At 43.2% G+C, this 22630-nt stretch overlaps 1 protein-coding gene across 1 annotated transcript; it reads left to right on the forward strand.

Annotated features, from left to right (window-relative positions):
* Positions 1 to 6786: 6786 nt before the first annotated feature.
* On the forward strand, positions 6787 to 10299 carry skida1 (SKI/DACH domain containing 1). Its single transcript, XM_068709768.1, has one exon. The coding sequence runs from the start codon at positions 6853 to 6855 to the stop codon at positions 9364 to 9366; it is 2514 nt and encodes an 837-aa protein (XP_068565869.1). The 5' UTR covers positions 6787 to 6852; the 3' UTR covers positions 9367 to 10299.
* Positions 10300 to 22630: the final 12331 nt, after the last annotated feature.

Below are 22630 nucleotides of genomic sequence, written 5' to 3' on the forward strand. Positions count from 1 at the left end.
AATGGTTACTGTTCTATATACATCGCCTTCCTTACTCCATCTCTTAAAAGGCTCTTCATTTATACATTCTCAGAAAGACCCAGGAATGTTTGTTAGAAACGTCACACCAGTAATAAAATCTAAATTTTGGTTCTGAAACATTGCATCCTGTGTGTGTGCCTTTATGTCTGCATGTATGTGTATGTGTATGTGTATGTGTATGTGTGTGTGTGTGTGTGTGTGTGTGTGTGTGTGTTGCAGGGGAACTCTGCCGAAAACTATAACACTCTGGGAGGAATGTTGTCACAGACTTAGCTCATAAGCTTCAACAAATGACTACTGACAGCAAAGTACAGGACTTTTATTTTGAAGCAATGGTGTTCTCAAACTGATGCCATATGTTTGTTTTCAAAGCAATGAGGACTGTTTTTCACAAAATGTAAGCTATATATGGTTTTGTTAAACAAAACAAATGGCATAACATTGTGTTAAGTTCAAGAAAATATGTTGTGTGAGATATTTGATCAGTTTTTACACAATCTATCCCAACATTTATATATAGCCCAACTACTCTTTACACATAGTTCAATTGAAACAATGAAGACATTGTTTCATAGACAAAGCAGTGAGTAGTTCCTCATTCCTTCATGTGCGCTGCATTCAAACATCCTTGAATTCATATCTTCATTGTGTCCAACTCCCTGTTGCATTAATACAGCTAATAAAGTACATTTTATTTAAGGTCATTCACCTGCAGCAACCACAATGAATACATTATTAAATTCAACAGAGCCTGATATTCAGGCTTTATAGATATCTTAAGTTGTATTTTTTATCACTATGGACATACTTGGGCTGATTCTGCATGTCTTTCAGAATCAGAATCAGAACGGTTTTTTTTTTGGTTTATTGCAGATTATGTTAAATGTAATATATGTTGTAAAGGTTCTGACAGACCATCTGTGTCATATTAATAAAAAATGGTTCCAATTGTTCAACACATCGTATCTTTTTGATATGTGTGGGAACAATTGGAACCATTTTCTTTAATCAGCTATTCCAAAAGAAACGTTGAGTCGTTTTCTTCTGCTGTTAGAATTCCCGGTGTGGGAAAGTGTGAAATGAAAGGTTGCAAACACTGAAATAACCTGAACAGTAAAAATTGAACTCAACACTCCCGAGCTATAATGTTCACACCACGGTCACACCAAATTCAGACCCATCAGTATTTAGCCATGGTCTCTTCTCTGGTCGGCGAGTAGCACAGGGGCCCTAGGAAAAAAAAATACAAACAGTCCCAACACGGCGGGGTGAAAGGTGAAGAGAGCCCTCCCCCCACCACTGTCCGCACACACTTCAGGCTCGGATTGCATGTAAAATCACATTCTCCCGGGGGGGGGTGGAGAGGAATTCATTGTTTTGGCATAGGTTTGTGTCATAAAAAGTCTGCTCTTACAAGTGCCTGCGCCTCCTTGACCAAGTGTCTCCATAAAACTCAAAACGCAAAACAAATGACTCGGAGCTGCGGGAGCGACGCGTTTGGTTTGATGAGTGTTAGAAAAGTGGAAGCGTTTGGAAGCTTTTAGGATTTTATGACCAGTGAGTTTATAAAGAGTTATGAAATTCACCAAATTAACCAGCTGCACGAACCTCGTCCCACGAACTGGTTTCCGCATTGCTTGAATTGTGTGGACTTTCTTTATATCTTGCAAACCATGTTAAATTATAACACCATTCGCATTTACATATTCTATAAACGGTGCTGGAGACATTCCACGTGTTTCCGCTCGGGCATTGAAGTTTCAAACAATCCCCCCCCTGTTAAAAATGTATTTTACACTACGTAAAACACTGGTCATGTGTGTTCATTGGTCATGTATGTGTGTGTAGGCGGTGTCCTTACCGTAATCCCCCTATCTCCCCCATTAAGCCGGTCTACCACCGTGAAGTAGTGGAAAATAAAAATATAAAAGTAGCTAAAGCAGCAGTCACGAGGCGAACATCCGCCACGTGTGGGCCTTTAAATCAAAATAGACGTTTTATTCATTGAGGTTTCACTTGTAGATATTCGATGTTGTTATCTTGAGTCTAGGTTGCGATGGCTCTGACTCCTAAGAAGTACAGGCTTAACTCCATGCCCTAAACATATCCTGCAGATTAAAGTGAGTTTTAGTAGTTCCCCTCCAGTGTAACTCGCCTCAAAACACGTCAAGCCGACACAGAAGTAGCTTAACGCCCATAGGAATGAGAATAAAGTGTAAGATTGTGTCGGCTAAGGCATCTCCCCCGTATCACCAGCACCCTGCGGGCTGCTGAAAGAAACCTCCCCCGTGCTTGAGGTCTCTCTCTCGGCCACTCGGTCTCGTCTCCTCCCCTCTAGTCCCGTCCAAACATCCAGGCGCAGGAGAGGGTGGAATAAGTGCCCTGTGGCATCTGGTGCATCACAAATCTGCATAACAAAGAGTCCCTGGTCTTAATTGGAAATACTCAAATATGTATATATACACAAGGTTATTTTCATTCAGTAATTATTACAATATTATATTATTGTTTCACGTTATTTGAGATGGCCCTCGATTCAGACCGTGGGATAGCCTGAGAGCTCCAATTTAAAAACCATGGCGTCATGGTGGGACACTTATCACGTCTGCAGCCCCGATGTGTGAGAGACTTCCCTGGCAGATGTTTTTGAAAAATGTAACCTCATGCAGACAGTAATTCAAGTATTTATTTTTAATTATTTTTTTCAACAAAAAGTTCAGTTTGGTCATATTTTCTAAAGTTTGTCAAGTTCTAAGAATTAAATATGTACATATGTATCATATATACATGTGTAATAATTATAATTATTATTATATATGAGTTTTTATGGATATTAACATGAAGAAGACTATTGTTGTTTGCTCTAGATTTTCATTAAGCCCTTGTGTGTCACGCAAATTAACTGTGCGTGTGTGTGTGGGGGGGGGGGGGGGCACGTAGACAATAATTAATAGTTCTAAAAATAATTTTAAGTTTTAAAGTCTGTACCGTTTATTAAGACACCAGTCAATAAAGACATATGTGGCAATCACTGAAAAATGTGAAGTGTGAAACTGTTGCTGATTGATTCACGTCGCACGAGCCAACAAACATCAAACAGTCGTCGACTTTTGCAACCGCATTATTTGGTGATAAAGGATGTATTTATGTTATAGGACAATTATATTATATGAAAAGCGCGCGTGAAAGGTCAGTTTGGAAGATAATATCGGTTAGTTTACTTTGTTTTAAAACGTCTACATAAGAGAGAGAGCCGTTTGCCATACGATCCTTTAAAAACAATAAGCACGTATTTTGTCAAACATGAAAGAAGCCAGGTTACGAAAAGGGGAAGACATGCAGTGGACATGACGTGTCTGGACTGTCTGTTCCTCCCTGCATCTCCCCGCCACGGTGCACCGTGGCTCTGGGATCTGAGTTGTTTCCCCCGGGGATCCGGACCTCTCAAGCTACCCCTCCTCTCACTTCACTCTGTTGCATCCGTGAAACTCCGTATTCCCCGCGTGTATTCACGCTGTCATGGGCCTCCAGAAGCAGCACGTGAAAGGCGAGAATGCAGGTCAGATGATCTATGGCTGTTTGGGAGGTGAACTGGGGTTTACTGATTGGTGAAGTGAATGGACAACGTTTAATACATATATTCACTGATAACACACACACACACACACACACACACACACACGCACACGCACGCACACGCACACGCACACGCGCACACACACACACACACACACACACACACACATCATGATCTCGTATGTGTTTCAACTGCAACCCTGAGCCTAACCCGTAATGACGACAAGTAACTTGTGCGGTGCATAACAGCTTCCTGCAGTTTATCTTCTATATAAAGGGGAAAACAATTTTTCACACTATAGAGGCTATACTATAATTATAACTTGTAAATATCTCTGCGACTCAATTCTACAATACGTTCTGCCAATGTAATGTAATCTCTTACATTAGATCAAAAATGAGAAAATATGTATTGTCCAATAAAGCTGTCATTTCAAGGTGTAACACCTTGACCTTAACGATCCAAATGACACACGTGTGTGTTATGGCTACAGGTAACGATATACCTGTAGACATAGTGACACACACACACACACACACACACACACACACACACACACACACACACACACACACACACACACACACACACACCATTTACTCATCGCATGTTATGCACAATCTTGTCTGTAAGTCCATGACCACCACGTTAGTGATTCTGCTCTATACAGTCCAATATTGCGTGGATTTTGTGGACGCGGTCCAATCACATTGGGAGGTTTAACAAGGCGGTATAATAACAACGCCTCCATGCATAACACGCTGTTTGATGTAACACCGAGGTAACATCGATGTTATTCAGCATACAGGGAATGGTCTGTAAATAAGCAAATAAGCTTAACATTTTGGAAATGGAGCATGCTCAGTCTTGAGTTTGGCCCCATCTCGCCCAGCGCTGCCCGCGTGAGGAACGGGCCACAAGGGATTCACATGTTTTATAGATAACAAAGACGGAACATAACGCAGGGAGCTTTGAGAAAATATCGCTCAGGGGCAAACACAATAGCCGGTCCAAACAGCCTTCTGAAGGTCTACCGGTAATTCAAACAATTAGCCAGCATAATATACTACGCAGTCTCATTATTTGGACAGCGTTGTGGGTGGTGGCTTCAGCCTGTATACGTTTCCTCTGCGCATCTGTCTGTGTGGTTTGATAAGGAGCGCGCGTGAGTCTTTCTGTTTGTGCGTCTTTCTCCTACGTGTGTGTGCGTGCGCATATGCTTGTGCGCGTGTTCCGTGAAAATTCATTGCGGTGGGTGTGCGTGGTATTTTCGGGGTGCACATGCGATATGCACGTGTGCAAACACAATGTGAAAATACGAAGTTGTATGCATGACAGGCGCCCCAAAATGAGTTCCTATATTAAATAGTGTTAATAGCGTTATGTGCATTAATACCACAATAGCCTCTGTTCTTCTTCCCCCGTTAAAAGAAAATGCTACTTGTTGATTATAAATATTATTAACAGACCCATGCATGTTTTATATAAAATATATTTCGTAATTGTTGCTCCACGGTGTGTCGCTACAAAAGAAAAAACGGAGATCTAAATTGGATTGTTTATTGGCTACAGCTTTAACCTACATTGTCTAGAAAATCTTGTGGGAATAGCAACCCTGACTCTGCACTTTTAGCCTGTACAATCACTGCTCACGTTGTTTTACTGGGATGAACAGTAGGCTGCAATTTAACAGCGTTATAAGTAATATAATAAATATTATTTCTACTGTTTTACGCACATGCACATTTGTGTATCCATAACAATTGCCTGCGCAAATACACAATATATTAACATTGCTACACCCTGCACAACAGCACATTTCAAATCACACACACACACACACACACACACACACACACACACACACACACACACACACACACACACACACACACACACACACTGTAAAGGGAAAAAAAGGGTATTAAAAACGTTGGAAATGCCGATGACGTGATTAAGGTATGGCCACAAATTAATATATGCCTACGAAGTATGAAGCATAAGTAGGTCAGTCTATAGGCAACCGGCGAGGGAAAAAAAATCATATGGACGAAAAGATAGAGCCAACAAAAGCAGATGAGTTGAGCCTTGGTCGGGGGAGCAGCTAAACGTGGAAAAGCAGCCCTCCTAGTGTAAAAAGCAAATGTCTTTGTTTAAGCTGCGCTGCGTTAACACACACGTCAAACTGCCTTAAATACCAGGAGTGTGCAGTCATTTTACCAGCGTACAATCGATTGCATACACCGCCTGCATGCATTTTGATGTGGACCAAAAGGGAATAGCACAATACATTCCGGTCTTATCGTGACACTTTTGCAGGCTCAGGTTCTGGTCGTATACACACTCTATGAACTGGGGAGAATTTCTGAAATGTGAACTTGTCATGGCTGCGTTATTTACTCTTAACAGCGGAGTGTGTGTGTGTGTGTGTGTGTGTGTGTGTGTGTGTGTGTGTGTGTGTGTGTGTGTGTGTGTGTGTGTGTGTGTGTGTGAGAGAGAGAGCACGATTGTAAACTATTGTGATGGTATGGGTGTGTGAGGGGGTGGGGATGGAATATCCATTTTTATTGCATCACCTGTCAGCGGCGTCCAATGGGCGTCGACACCGAGGGCATTAATTGATGAAGGTGTCTCCAGACTGGCGCACCTCCCCTCTCTGTCGTTTTATTTGTGGCTTAACCAGCAGCCAGAATAGCAGCTGCATTTTAGCTCTTATTCTGCTTCTCTCTGACTCTCTCTCTCTCTCTCTCTCTTTCTCCCTCCCCTCTACCCTCACAACTCCCTCTCCCTCCTCTCTCTCTCTCTCTCTCTCTCTCTCTCTCTCTCTCTCTCTCTCTCTCTCTCTCTCTCTCTCGCTCTCTCCTCGCTATTTTATCCCTCTGGCTGAGGCAGTGGTGTACACCTACCCCTCGTCCTGCTGCCGACCAGAGGGGAGTGGAGCCGGCAGAGGCAGGTAGCAGCAGCCCCGGCTTGGTGGACGCATCGGTCGCATTCCTCCACCATGCCGAACTGGGGCAAGAGGCGACGAGTGGATGCTGTCAGATCCTTCAACCTATTAGACACCGGCAGCTCCATTTAAGTCCCGCATGTCAAAGTTTGCATTTTCATGACGCAGCAGCAGCGGCAGCGTGGATGGATTAAAGGTATGAGCAGGATGCCTTAAACTCGCCACCCCGTGCCATGTACTGGTAAAGCCATAGTATACTGAGAGTGACTACATGGATTGATACATTTGAAGCGTGGATACATAAAACATGGGAGACCTGGAGTGTGGCTTTGAGGAAATGCAAGGAGTGAGATTGGGGTACCTGCTCATCAGAGGCAAGCAAATGTTTGCTTTGTCTCAAGTCTTCACCGACCTGCTGAAGAACATCCCTCGGACCACGGTGCACAAACGCATGGACCACCTGAACGTGAAGAAGCACCACTGTGACCTGGAGGAGCTGCGGAGGCTCAAAGCAATAAACTCTATAGCTTTCCACGCCGCTAAATGCACTCTGATATCGCGGGAGGACGTGGAGGCTCTGTATTTCTCCTGCAAGACGGAGCGGGTGTTGAAGTCCAACAAAAGGAAAGCGAAAGCGGCGTGTTCCCCCGGGGACGAGGACGCAACCCCGGGACTCCTCCGTGCTGACGCCGAACTGTGGAAGGAAAAAGTTTGGTTTAGTTTGCACGGCGTCCCGGAGAGCCTCGCGCTCCACGACAAAACGGGCAGGAGGAGGGAGCTGCCGCCGTGCCTTGCCGACTCCAAACTACCTCAATTTTACAACAAATCCAACGGACGGGAGTACCGTTCGGTGACCAAGTCCAGTCACAAACACTTTAAAAACTATGAAACAGCGAAAATAGCAGGGAACCGCGTGACTCTGAGCCAAAGGCAGTCGTTTTTCCGTAGCGCGGTGAGCCGGCAGCCGGCGGCGCGTCAGTCCGCCATAGCTGCTCAGTCCAGGCTCTCGCGCTCAGCCGGCGACCTACTTCACAAAAGGAAGAGGAGGCGCGAGGGGGGCGGCGGCAGGGACAGCGCGAGGCACTCGTGGAGCAGGAGCAGACACGCGCAGCACCACGAACCGCCGGGGCTGCTCGTACAACCCAAATCACCCGGAAGTCACGGGACCTCTTTCGGTGCTCTCCACCTCGGTCCGGATTTTTACCTTGACCCCAGACCTCACCATCACCACCACCATCAGCATCACCACCATCACCACCACCACCACCACGAACCGAGTTTCCCGGAGAGCTGCAGCAGCGACACCGAATCCAGCACCTACTCGGACCGGGCGTACCCGGACTCGGACTTCGGCTCCGGCCTCTCCACCACCAGCAGCAACTCCGGGAGCTCCGAGGAGGAAGAGGGGGCCGAGGATGAAGATGACACTCAGTCAGAGAGTTCAGAGGTCAGCTCGGACGAGGAGGAGAGCTCTTCTCAGTCCGACTCGAGCTCCGTGTCGAGCCGCGTGTCGGTCCAGAGTATTCGGTTCAGACGGGCCAGGGTTGGTTCTCTCACCAAAGGTCTCAACGTCAGCAAAGCACCGTTGGTCCTGCAGCCCACGTTTCACTACAACAACCAGCATCAACAAGAGAAACCGCACAGGACCCTGGGCCATGTAGCCGCTGCACAGACAGGGGACAGCAAACAGGAGAAACGTCACAAATGTGAGTTTATACGCGGCGAAAGACAGGACTTTGTGCCCTTACAGCCACCCAAATTTAACTCGACTGTTATGGGGGAGAGCTTCTTCACAGAGTCCAAGCGGGAGAAGGCGTTTGAGGGAGATCCAAACAGGGTTGACCACGTGGACGAGCTGGCCCCTTACTCACGGGGACCCGCCCGGTATAAGGCTTTTAACCCCTCGTGCAGGACACCGGGGTATCCCACCAAGTGCCCGCCGGGACTGAGCGCACAGTGTGACCGGGTCAGAGACGCCAAGATCCACAGATGTGGCGACAAAAGGGAGGCGAAAACCGGCAGCCTAAAGCTGCCCACTCCGCTGAAAAAAATAAAGACCGAGCCGGAGGAGCTCTCTGTGACCGCCCCCCACCACCCGGACAGCGGCGGGACAGCCGGGACACCGCCCTTCAACCTCCACAACGTGAAAGTTAAAGTGGAGGAAAGCTGTGATGAATATGAATACCAGAGCCAGGCTACTGTAGTAAAATGCAAAGGAGATAACGCGGAGAGCACCAACGGCCAGTATCCCATCAAACACGGGGACTTTTTCAGCAGTGGGATTAAAGCCACAGAGAAGAGCCCCGATTTGGCCCCCAGGTCTCCCTGCGGTCCTCAGGAATACGGGAGCACCCAGGACACCCCGCGTATCGTGGAGGGGGAGCACAGGAACAAAAACGGCAGGGTCACGGTGCTCGGGAATAAGAAACCTCGAGTTTCCAGGACGCAATCAAAACTAAACGTGCCCATAGTCAACAAGAGTGTATTTTCCTCTTCTTCTTCCTCCTCCTCTTCTTCTCCTTCTCCTTCTTCGTCCTCTTCTCGTCCCTCGGGCAGCGAAGAGGTATTCACGAAGGATTTACCAAGCAGACGCAAACGCAGCACCGCAGCATCGCCTGCAAAAACGCCTTTCAGCCTGATCGCGAATTTCCCATCCCCGCCGTCGCTGGTCGTCGGCAGCGACGGGGATCTGTGCCCTGCTTACTCCCTGAACTCGCTGAGGGGCCCCGGGCCTCCCCCTCCGTCCCACCCCGTGTGGAGGTGGCAGCCAGGCGGCCAGATTCTCCCTCCCCCACTCGCTCAAAGGACTAGGAAATACTGAGCTGTTTTTTAAAGCAAAAAAGAAACAAAACAAAAACAAAAGCCCCCACCGTAACCACCTCCAACCTAATCGTAATCTTAACGAGAGCTCACCAAATTGCTCGCAACTTTATCTGGGTTTATTATTGTTTTTTGTTTTTTTTCTGTGAATGGGTTTTTACATTCCGCTTTGTTTTTTAAGTTTTGATCGAGAAAAAAACACACAAGATCCCTTTTTGGAGCCTCAGAAAACGCCCAATGGACTGTGAGACACCGCTCGTGGATTTATGCTTAAAAAACCGTGTGTTTTGAAATAAGCTATCAATCCTAAGCAATACGTTAGGTTCTCGTTATTGTGTTTACTTGACTCTTTTCTGATTCTTTCTTCTTCGCTTTTCTATGCTCGACCTGTTGGATTGTATGGTGCCATGGTTTCAGTGGCTTATGCTTTGTCTGAACGAGGAAAGAGGTTAAAATAAATGCATAACCTACAGTACTGAGGCTACTCTTAATCTAGCTGGGACCGGGAGAAAGTTTGACTTGGCAAATCAAAAAAAGAAAAATCAGGGTTTCCCATTCTGTGCCACCTGGTATATTTTATATATCAAATCTGTTTTCTTTCCTCACAAAGGCCCATGTGTCCAAGTGTTCAATTTCAGAGAGTGATTAAAAATTGGTTTAATGCTGTTTTAAAAAAAATAAATCTATACATACTCACAGTTAAGCCTTTATTAGATTTTACAGGAACGTGTTCCCGGTGGTTGTGGGTTTTTTTCCCTTTTCTAGAGTGCTTGTGATTTGGTTTTTTTTAAGTGTTGTTGTCATTTCTGCCGAGTATTTCCTGGTTTGCATTTGTGTGACTGTGCACAGACGCAGACCCATACACAACACAGGCCTTATGTACAGACAATCAAAATGAATAAGCCTCAGACCTTTTATAGCACGTTAGACTCTATTCATGCCCCCCCCCCCCCCACACACACACACACACCATATTTGTGCCAGGGGCAGTCTGTATTTGCGTTTAAAGCAGGAACATGAATTTGAAAACACAGACATAATGACAATGTTCAAGATAGGCTGTGGATGGGATGTGATTCAGGAGTCGCAGTGGGGGGAAAAACAACACCAAAACAGCGTGAAATACCTAGCTACTCTGGCTACTCAGAAACAATGCGACAAAGCACAAGAGAGGCTTAAATGCGTTGCACTTTGATACTGCTGGGGGTCTTGTTTCAGCTTTAGGGTTTTTCTGACTAGCCTGTGAAATGATGTCTGAGAGATGCTGGTAGAAAAGAACAGCAAACGATGAGACTGTTTGATTTGGATGTAGACACAAAGGCCAAGCTGCATCCATTTGACTGCTATTTGAATATATGGGAGTCGCCACATGCGAGTTTCTGACCATGATGGGTTTTTTTCTGATTTTATATCATTTAATGTTGTGCTTATTTTCCTGAAGCCACTGTTGTTCATTGTTCTGTTTCTCAGTTGAAGTCAATTGTCTTGATCTAACCAGGGAAAAAAAAAATCAATTGTCAATTGTTTCATATTATTGGACAGCTAAAATACAGTCTTTTCGTATATTGCTTTCTTGTCCAGCACATCACCATCTCATTATCTTTAATGTAGCCTTTTGAATATGGCCGCTCAGTGAATGTAGTACCCCCAGAGCTGTTTCATTTACTCCCTAAATGCAGCAATAGACTTCAGCGTACACCACCTTTTTAAACACGAGCAAATCAAGTGATTGAAGCTGCGCCTACCTGTGGGTGTTTTAAGTGAACGTGTAGACGTTTTTAATGGCAGCGCAGGAAGCGCTCTGCTAATTGGCAGGCTTTTCTGTCTGCGACAAAGAGAGGCCCAGCTTATGGCGAGCCAGGTCACAACAAACCCAAAGCCCGTGAATGATGTCAGCCCCCTTCACAAGCACAGCAAAGGGTGCATTCATTCAGAGGATTGTAGAAACTATTTAATAGGTGATTGTAAAAAAAAAAAAAAAAAGAGAAGGAGAACATTTTTTTTTACAAAAAAAAAAACAGTGAGTTTCACTCTGCTTAAATCAGTGTGGATACATATGGTAGATGTTTAGCCACGTGATTAAAGCGCCACTCCACTGCATCCACGGAACCCCGGCTCACCGTGGGGGCCTTATACGTTTCTGAGGCCGGAGCGACAATTCAAACTTGAACTTATATTATGAGCCCGTAAACCGGCTTGTTTTTGCAGCCGTGACACAAGCTGCAGAGCAGGCTCGCAGTAAAACGGAGGGGGTTGCACGGGGGGTGGGCGGGGGGGGAGTTGCTGTGTTGCGAGAGCGAAGCTTTCAACCTTTAATCCGCATGTCAAAAGCATGGGCTGCACGGCAGAGGACGAGGAGGAATAGCCTGCGCCCGAGAAAAAAAGCAGTGCGGGTTTGCCCCCCTGACGCACCGGCCTATTCTCACGCAGGACTCACAATGCGCGGCCGAGGGACGGAGGTGGTGGTAATGGCCTGTTGGGAGGGTCTTTCCACCGTTAAGACAAATAGCTCTCTGACAGTGACGCTATCAATGTAAACAATTGCATCGTGCAGCAGCAGCGTGCACTCCCGTTTTCCTCCTCCTCCTCCTCCTCCTCCTCCTCCTCCTCTTCCCCACTTCCCTGCCTTCCTCATTCACTCATTTACTTCGCTTTTTTGATACAATACTTGAGGTCAGGTTTTTTGACATGGATTTTGAAGTCACTGGTTGTTTATATGAAACTGAATATTTATTTTTGTGAATTTTTTCTGGGGTTTCTTGTACATTGATTTTTGTTGATGTGAATATATATAGAAAAACTGCACTCGAAATGGAAACTTGAACGGTGGATTTCTGAAGCACTTTCCCTTCCTTTTTTTTTTTTAATTATGGAGCATTCATTAAACGCGGCTGAGTGTAATTATCAGACTCTCTCTTTCTTTTGAGTTGGACAATCATTTGTTGTGGAAGGGTTTGACAGATTTAATGATTTTGCATTAGGAGTTATGAAAACAAAGAAGGTGATGTTTAAAACTTTTCTCTTTCTTTATCTTTTATTTTAGGAACACAGCTGCTTTTCATCATTGACATTGCACTTTGCCTTTTAAAGTCTCAACCTTTCAATTGACTTTGTAACACCAATCATTTCATGTTTAAAAGCGTTTAGGGAAATTGGACGTATCTACTCTTAAATTAAATAACAGATAAGGATTTCGTCCTGAGGCTAAATTGTTTCAGATTTGAAAGGAAATAGACCCCAAATAGATTTGGTGCTCATCCACATTGTGGGTAGTTTCAACTAACAATAGAACCTATGATGACTATGGTAAATAGCTGCACCTCAAACATGGCTACAGGGAGTATCCTCAGTTTGGTTGAATTCTTAAAGTGAGGGAATCCCTTCCCCGGCGTGTGTGTGTGTGTGTGTGTGTGTGTGTGTGTGTGTGTGTGTGTGTGGCGGAAGAAGTGGTAGCGGAGCCTGCAATAATAACAGGAGGCAAACCGCAGACATTTACGCATGCAGCATTTCCAACCACTGCGCGTGAGGTGGTGCAAGGCTGCTCGCTCTAATACATTAGGAGAGAAACCTCAATAAACCGGCCTGAACTCATAAAACAACTATACTGTAAGTTGCATTCACTTGCAGGATGTGTGTGTGTGTGTGTGTGTGTGTGTGTGTGTGTGTGTGTGTGTGTGTGTGTGTGTGTGTGTGTGTGTGTGTGTGTGTGCAGAGATGGCCAACGTGTCGAGAAAAACATCCTTCCCTTTGCATAGGCACAATATTTTTGCTCTTGCACGACCATGTAACTTTTCTGAGAAGCTTTTGACCAGACTTGCTCTTCGCTCAAACTGCCATATTTGACGTGATGTTTCCCTGATTAATGGGACTCTGCGGTATAAGGTCCAGGCCAAAGCCCCGAGGTTGATACGGGGATCCGGGGCTGGCAGGCTGTCTGGCCCCGGCACGGCTGCTGCTGCTGCTGGAGCCTGGAGGGGCCATACTGGGAGCAGAGACGAGCCATTATGCTGCTGCTGGCGTTTCAGGGTTAAATTCCAGTGCGGATTGGGAACCAGTAGACTGTAACCTCTATAGAATGACAATAGAAAGAATACGTGAACGAGACAAGCCTGAACACAATTTATTTGAATTAATTTTTTTTTTAAGAAAGGGCACATCTTATTGCAGCTAAAATTATATTTGTGGCTGACTGCATGTTTGGGAAAGTTATGGGTAATCCTGACGGACACATGCCGCGTTGAGGTCAGCACTTTGCATTGATCTTTGAGCCATTTAAATACACGGAGACCGATAAAATCGGTCAGGTCGTTTTTATGTCTAATCTCTGAACTGTAAAGTATTTGCCTGTCACTCACCCCTTCACACAAGGTCACATTTACACGCTCATCATATTTTGATGTTAAATATTGATAAACAAAATAAGGGAGAGAATTTGTGAATGATTGTGTGTGTGCGTGTTGTTTGCAGGCTATTTAAAGCATCAACAATTACTCTTATCCCCCCCCCCCTCTCTCTCTCTCTCTCTCTCTCTCTCTCTCTCTCTCTGTCTGAATTAATTTGTGAGTCTCAAGGGAGCAGAAGAGCCCACAAAATCGACTCTCTGCATGATAAAATAGCTTAAAACTGTTTTTATTTAGAGTTAAGGAAAGGTCAAGCTATTCAATTAGAATAACTGCAATTCATTATTTAATACATTCTTCACTTTTTCTCACCTTATTGGTGGAAGGGAAGTGATTACTTTTCAGTAAAAAAAGTGAGTCTAAACACACGCAGCAAGACACTTGTCACTGCACGAGGTGATCACAGTACAATCAGGCTTCACTCTGGTTCGGGCTCCTCATAACCCCAAAGCCCTGTGCAACAAACCAATCAGCGTGTGAGCACGTAGCCTCTACACGCTCTGGACGTTTAGATGAGTGACTATATATGTAAACTCTACAGAGGCTATAGAATCAAATAATTATTGCAGTCAGCCGACTGTGTCATGCGAATAAAGGGGGAGAATGGTTAAATTGGTGGTAATTAATTGTATAATTTTAAAATAAAAGCTTACTGCTTTAATGAAGTGAAACACCACATGGGGTTTAAGTGCGGCTGTGTCCCCGCGTGAGTTAGACTGAACAGAAAGCAGAGCTTCTGTTTAAGGTGTAAAACAAACTTTCCCCCTTTTAGAAGTCGGTATAAACTCGTGGCTCCTCCATGCGCTGAACCGAGAGTGCTCCTCTGTGGGACCCATGTGCTTTTCCCTCTTTTAATTTATACAAACTGAGGGTGGATTAAATGAACAACAACATTTTGTCTCCCCACTCCAGTATTTCTTTCTTCTTGGTTAATATTTGACCTTTTTAAAGTATGAGCCAAAAGCACTTTCACGCTTCAACAGTTTACTTTAAATAGAGTTTTGAGTTACACGAAGGGCCATGTTTAATTTATGGAGGGAGGCTATTGACAACAGAACTATCGAGAGCTTTATTGTGTTGCGAGATTTTCCCTTTTTATGAACAACCATAATTGTATACACATTCGTTTTTAATCTTTGTACAAAATAACTACGCAATTCTCCATTTGCAGCCTATGGGCATGCTACTTTTACATTCTAAGTCTATGGTGATTGACAAATAATCAATACGCCTAAAATTCTCTGACCTCCATGAATTTAAAATAAGTAGTGCAAAGGTCAGGGGCTCATAACATTATAATATTGATGCAATCATGCAACCATTAGACTTCAGTGGTACAAAAGCACAAATACAAATGAAGGGATATGTAATCAGATCGTGTCCATCAGTTTAGGTAACTCCATAATAACTGACATTCCCATATATTCTTAAACATTTCCATCGAAGTCGTGTGTATGCATTGCAGCCCTCCATCCCCACGATCGTGGCTTAACATGGAGGAGGAAACAGCGGGGGGAAACAGCGCTGCCTCTGCTGGGTTTTACCCGGCATCCCTCTGCACACACACGGGGTCAGAGGGAGGGATGGCGGCCTGTGCGGAGAGGAGGTGGGAACAACGCTGCTGCTGCAAGTTTTCCTTTATAAAAAAACACACTCAAGCGTCAAATAGAGTATTCAAGTATTGTCTAAAATATTGCTTTGTCACCGCAATTTAAACAATTCAAATTATTGTCCTTTAGGGTTAAACGGCAGCCATGCATTTTTAATGTCTATTGAAATGCACTTAAAGCTTACCATACCTGTTTGATTGGGCTCCCGGTAACACATTAAAATATATTATACTTATAAAAAATATTTAGGCTGCAGGCTCAATGCCAACGTGTTTTGTATTGTTGATATTATTCTTATTAGGCGATTCGTATGATTTACAACAGTCTACCAAAAGCGTGATTCTGACTGAAATGCCTTGGCACCAAATTACTGAGGATATCTTTGCTGAAGTGGTTTTATTTTCCTGCCTGCACGTGTTAATGAAATTCAAATGCTCTCGAGTTAATAACTGACCCCAAAGCGCCGAAAACACGTTTGGAAAAAGACACAGGGAGCCCACAGAGCTGATGTCGGCATGGTGGGTTTGCCTGGCCAGAGGGACTGCATAAGGGGGGAGGAGGGGAGGAAGGGGAAAACCAGCACCAGAGGGCTTCTGCTCGGTCATGGAGCTCAACTCCATTTGTTAAAGGCTTTTCTGCGGGCAGGAGAGAGCCAGATGTAGCCTCGTGTTGAACGGAGACGTGGAGCAACTTTGAACACACGATTCAATCAGTTATCAACGTGCCCGCGTGCATGCCGTGCATTGGCCTCGAGAGCAGCCATAAGCCCGGTGTTTAGGCGATCAGCATGAGAGTCCGCCAACTGACCGCCGATCAGAATCACAGGAAGGCGTTTATATCGACAGGCCGAGACATGGAGGCTGTTATCCTGTTAATCGTAAAACCGAAACACTGTTTTCCCTTCGCCTCTGTTTTCTGTTGCCTGTATTGTGTTCATATGGCCCCTGGCTCCCATCGGAGGTTTATTTATGAATTATTCATCAGTTTTAAAGAGAGGGTCAGTTAAAGACCTATACAAAACTATTTACACATTCCTTATATTCAAAAGTGTCTTAAGCTCCAATGCTGGTGGGTTTGTGGAGCTGATGTCAGAAATGAATGAATTATTAATTTTTTTTATTAAGGGTAATAAATTGCTCTTTCACTAAGACTTTACAACTCAGGTTTATTTATTTAAAACTGATCCGATTTCATACTGTCAGTTAACGCAATGTGACACAGAAACAATGTTTGTCTTGAGTTGGAAACAGGACTTTGCAGCGTAAATAGAACCGTGTCAGTTCTATCAGGCCAAATTTAACCAGATTTTTTTAAATCAAATAATTTTGTAGAGACCCACATTTTAGACAAACAAAGTTGAAGTTTGAAATTCCTGTTGTTCATTTTTTTGAAATGGCCTAATCCCATTACATGAATGATTGAACATGTGCCATGCATGAGCATGTTTCAACCACCATCCTTAACTTATTATCATTTTATATTATCATTATCAACTATTATTAGAACAACCAATTTTTATTTTGAGTTTCTTTTAAATTAATACATATACATACAAATCAAACTGCTTTTTGGCAAGGACATATGAATTGGGGAGACTATTAAAAAATGCCTTTTGTGGGAGTTTTTGTATTAGAAACAATAAATAATTTGCGCTGAAACTGAACCCCTCCTTCACACACATACATCTCATAGTGGTTTCTTTGTTGCATGCTATTCGGTAGAAATACATTGTTTTTCGACAAGGGCACATTATTTTCTTTGAAGATACATCTTCACATTCATTTCCAACTTTATGCTATTTATTTATTTATTTATTTATGCATCAATCTTTTACAATATATTTTCTCTAAAATGGTTCATCTCACTGGTTTTACCGGCTACGTTTTATCGAGGTTGGCCTAAAAGATGTTGCACAACTTTCTATCAAAAGGTATTTTGTGTTTCCATTAAAAGTGGAAAAAATGATTTAAACTACAATAACTATGTCACCATTTTAAATGGATATTAATATATATAAAATCCAATTTCTATTTGGATATATTTGTAAAAAGCAGCTATAAAAAATGTATGCAATTTCACAGAACACAAGATCAGATGACAACTTAAAGCTCCTGTGTGTTTACCCTTTATATCAGCTGATTGAAATGTTCCACGGGCTTGAAAACTAATATCTGGACACTAGTTCCTTTTATAAAACCACAGATCAGTTGAGAACATTACACACTATAGGGGGATTTGAACACGGCCACAAGCAGCGGTGACCTTTGACCCCTCATACCAGGGAGTTAGGACAAGGAGCCCAGGCTGGATTGGGGATAAAAGCCACAAACACACACACACACACACACAACAGAGAACCTCCTCCACTGCTGATACAGGAACAAATAAAAAATCTATGTGACTTACATTATTAATATACAAAACAGAAATAATCATTGTAATATGACCAAAATGCCGAACGACAGCATGCATTCAGGCCACAGCTTGTTGATTATTGATGTCAGTGTCATTGCCCCTTTGCCTAAGTCGACAGATACTCTCACCTCAGTTAGGGCTATATGTCAAACGTCAGACAGATGAAAAACACAGCATATTGCCTTGCTGCAGGGCACGCAGGCAGAGGCTATGTGTCAAAACCAGATTTGAGTGGATGAGCTTCCTTTCTTCTGCTCTTCAAGTGAAGTTTCTTAAATTGGGTGGATGAGAATCATAATAGGCCACTTTTTTTGCTGGGGGTTGTCTGGGCCTTTGCCAGATAAGGTTTCAGCCAACTTTTTTCACTCACTTCTTTATATCTGCTATTCAGGATGTTGACAAAAGGGGAAAGCCAGTATTATTGTAACCAACTCCTTATTTAGGCCGGATCTCATTAGGAAGTATATTTAACTTTGAAGGAAAAATCAGTAGAACTGTCCTTACATTTTTTTTTTAGGAATATCTATCGTGATAGTCTTTATCATTTAATCCTGCATTGTTATATTGATTTAAAATGTGGCTGTTATTTTTAATAGTGAGTTTTCAATGATCTTACTGGTGTTTCTTCCTTCAGTTTTATTCATATTTGCATTAAGAGAGCTAAAGAGATGTTCTCAATGGAGGTATATTCTGTTTTTGTCTCTCTCTCATACGTACTGTGGTATGTTTGTCAGTTTATTAGGACTTTTGTGGATTTAAAAAAACCTTATGTATCAACAGAATACCATTCTGATATGAAATGTTCATGTTTTTATTTTTGCTTATTTCATTTCCTGATGATTCTTTAGTCCCGTTGATCTGTTTGCTTGACACAACGATTTTGCTGTGATATTAGTTGTATAACATCCGGTTAAGCTCATTTTCTGATGTGTTTTTCTCTCTCTCAGCCATCGTTGTCAAACCCAGAAGAATGCTCCTGTTGACTCGGCTCTGATAAGATCTGCATGTTACAGTGAATCCTCGTTAATAATTTGGCCTGATTGAGGCTTGTTTGGAGTGTAATCTGAGCCCGGAGCTGCTTCTCATCCCCCGGGCGAAGCAGCGACAGAGCTCCGTCAAATAGCTTTCAAATAAAGATCCTTTCATTTATATGTTTAAGCACAGAAGTAAGTCCAATCATTGACTAAAACTGCATTAGGCTGGAGCATCGTTCAATTATCCATTACTAATTAACTTTAGGTCACTGCTAAATCATGCAGTATGTCACCATATTTTGGTTTAAAAAAAAAAAAAAAAATCTTTTCTCCAGTCACATTCATTCTTCTTTGACCTCTCTCAGAAATGATCCCAGGACTGCAGCTTACTTCTGGTTCATCCCACCGTCATGACCCTTCACGTTTCTCCTTCACGGACTCGCGGCTGAGCAGCCTGCAAAATGAATTTTGCAAATGCAATGAACAAGGACCCGATGCAGAGAGTTAAGGGGCACGCGGGAACTCAAGCGACCCACTGGCTCTGCAGACCGAAAGTCCCTTCAACCAGCTCCAGGAGACGAATCAGGTGGTGTTCCGCTCGTTGAGGGGCTCATTAGACACACTGGTCTGAGGAGCCTCGGCCCACTTAACGCCGCCGATTGGATGACGCGTTAATTCATGTACGACTTAACTGCGAGTTAGGCCTCATTAATTAACACAACGTATCGACGTAAAGCATCACGTGATCGCGTATTATTGAGACACAGGATTTTGTATGATAATACATGCTTTACATAAGTATTCCATTAGTCAGCAATACGTTAGCTGCTTGCTTTTTTAACTGCTCTTTTATGGTTAGACAGGTGGAATATATATTTTGCAGATCACACAAAAATACCCAAACTGCATAGCCACAATACACACTCGCTTCAAATACACAGTATAAATGCTAGTACTAAACAACATGTCTGTGGGAGTACATATAAACCTTAACAGGCTGGCAAAACATGAGTCAACGATATATGTGAAACTAAAATAGATTTAATCAACCTTCCTCTTCCAAATAAAACACATTCTGTTTTCTACAATATATCTGTATTTTTAATGTTGCTTGAGGATTGAGTTGTCTCCTCTTCTCCTCTGGAAACTCGCTGCCATGACTGCCTAATCTGCTTATCATGTTTCATTTGTGTTTTGGCAACATGATGCAGCGGTTTGCCTCTCTGGGCTTTTTCCAAATAGAAAATGTTTGACTGCATCAGTTTCACGTGTCTCACACAGCTGATAAATGAAGTGCTTGTATCACAGACGTAAGCTGTTCAATATGAGACCTCTGTGGTCACACCTGAACCTTCTTCAGCAAGCTGGCACGATTTATGCATGATCTATCTTAATGAAAAGGTTTGATCCTTGCTTTAGAGTGAGTGTTGTTGTGTCAGAAGGTTTCATGTCTCCTGCATTTTTTTTATCTCTCAGAAACTAAAAATATATTGGAAAATGTTCAGAAACCACTGCTTCAATAAGACTTTGTTTTTTTATAAAACAATAATCGATTCAAAAGAACATTCGAGCTGTTCTGTGGATCATTTGTTAATATTGCTGAGGGAGAAGGGGTCTGGTGAGATCAGGCCTGTTCATCTTCCAAATTAAAGTAGCCTAATATTGTTCATTCAATTTGTAGAAAAATGTCACTTTATTCTCAGATGAGGAGAACTTCCCTGTTTGTGATGTGGAGGCGAATAAAAATGGGGGTCAAATATGACCTCCAGTCACTTATCATCATATGGACATATAAATATGATCCACATATTCTTTTTTTCATTTTTTTTTTTTACATCTCTTCAGTTTAAAACACATATGTTCATACCACATGTCAATGCATCCTTTCTTTAATTCCCTAACATCACCTCATAAACGCGTTAAATTGATACAAATACAAAGTTAGCTGAGTTTATGGGCTGATTTACCCCCATATACATCCTGGAGTTATATCAAAACGCTTATGACTATATCTATTTTCAATACCGCTCCACCTCAAGCGACTCCAGTCTACCGGAGTCAGCAGTGCTGATTTCTCCAGCGGGCTCGGTGTCCTCGGTAGGGGCGCAGACTGCAGGCGCTTATATAACGCTTCGTCTCGATACTACGACTCTCCGTTACGGAGCGCCGTTACGCTCATCTTGCGGCTTCTTCTTTTTTTTTTAAGATTTCGTTGACTTAATCGTTTGTTTGTTGTATCCTCGCGCGCACAAGTTGAACACACAGCACGCGCTCAACGAATTAAGCAGGTTATTCGAGCTTATGGGCCCGGGGTTTGGGCTTTACGCACACCGTCACGTCTACAGCGCTGCATATTGATGTCGAAGGTCTGGTTATAAAATGCTTCTTGAAGTGTGATCCGGGGACCCAGGGGTGCTTCAATGAGCTCCGGGGGTCCCGCACCAAATAAAGCATTATGTATTTATAAATTAATTATCATGGAATGATCCCAATTTACTATGCGATATGGGTGTCAAATACAGGTTTCACTCCCACGACTGTTATGTTTTCATATATGCAGTTGAATAAGGAAACAATAAAAAAATTTTTTTTTTTGGTGGGGAAGGTGTGTGTGTGTGTGTGTGGGGGGGGGGGGGGGGGGGGGGGGGGTGTAAATAAGATGTGTTTGTGTTTCTGTGCGTCACATATGTTTACTTGGGTTTTTCCTTTACGATGTGAAGACGCCTGCGAGTCCCTGATTGAAGACGGAACGAAATCGCCCAAATCTGCGGAATTATGCGTAACAAATGGACAGAGAAAATGTGTTTGATTCCCCCCGCTGCGTCTCTCGCTGTTAAAGTCAGCCTGAGGAGATGGTGCGGTCTGTCAGCGCCCCCTGCTGGCCGCAGGGACGAGTGGAAAATTCTCTTAAAGGGGATGTCTGGAAAACCGGAAGAGTTTTTTAAGGTGGAACGGTGGAGTTAGCTGCACAACGAGGACGCTTTTTTCAGGAAAGGGCTCATAGGGCAAGCTCGACTCAGACAAGACTTTCAACGGTTCCGTTGTCTTTTTGCATTTCTCCTTTTAACGGTTTAGAATTGCTCTGCAAAAAAATATACCTATGGTGAAGATATTCGCGCTGAAGCTTACAAGCTCTCTTTTCTAAACTAAGGTAAAAAATACCACAGCTGGTGAGATCATTTTTTCTCCTTTCCAGTTCAAAACGACGTTTTTTTAAAGAACGTCCTTGATTTAAGCAAATATGTGGCAACCAGGACCCAAACAAAGTGACAATTTAACACCCTAATCCACACTCAGTTGAAGGATTTGTCACCCCGTTGTCCTTTTACTTGTCAGGAGCAAAAATATTGTAAGACTCAGAATAAAACCAAATACTTAATAAGATTCACATTTTCATAATGCAGCCAATTCTGTGTTTACTTTCGCTTTACAGTGACATACTGGCTCGTTTATGACGACAAGCAGATGAGGCTGGTCCATAAAGGAAAATACTATATGGCCCCATATCTCCCGTATAATAAAACATTGATGTCAACACTTTTAGATACTTTTGAAGACTTCAGATGTTGTTTTTAACGTCGGGGAAAGAACAGAGATCAGTGGCTTGGCTCTCAGGTGGTTCGATCAGCTTCACATGGGCTGAATCAAATCAATAGTGGCATTTGCTTCGTGGCTCGACGCAGCCTTGCTTCACAAACATGGCTGAAATAATTAGAAATAATTCCTCTTCTTTTTTCATTAAGATTGTAGGCTATCTAAGGCAGACCACGTCACTGTAGGACAGTTCTTTGTTTCACAGACAGAATCATTTCCTATATTTTAAGATTAAAAGTGTACCTAAGGGGTAAAAAATATAAAATAAAATA

This window comes from Cebidichthys violaceus, unplaced genomic scaffold, assembly GCF_023349555.1.
Source record: "Cebidichthys violaceus isolate CVI_PGR_0920_01 unplaced genomic scaffold, fCebVio1.0.p SCAF_15, whole genome shotgun sequence".
Classification (NCBI taxonomy): Eukaryota; Metazoa; Chordata; class Actinopteri; order Perciformes; family Stichaeidae; genus Cebidichthys; species Cebidichthys violaceus.

Coding starts and splice junctions, on each gene's coding strand:
- skida1 (XM_068709768.1), top strand. CDS start 6,853: ATGGGAGACCTGGAGTGTGGCTTTGAGGAAATGCAAGGAGTGAGATTG.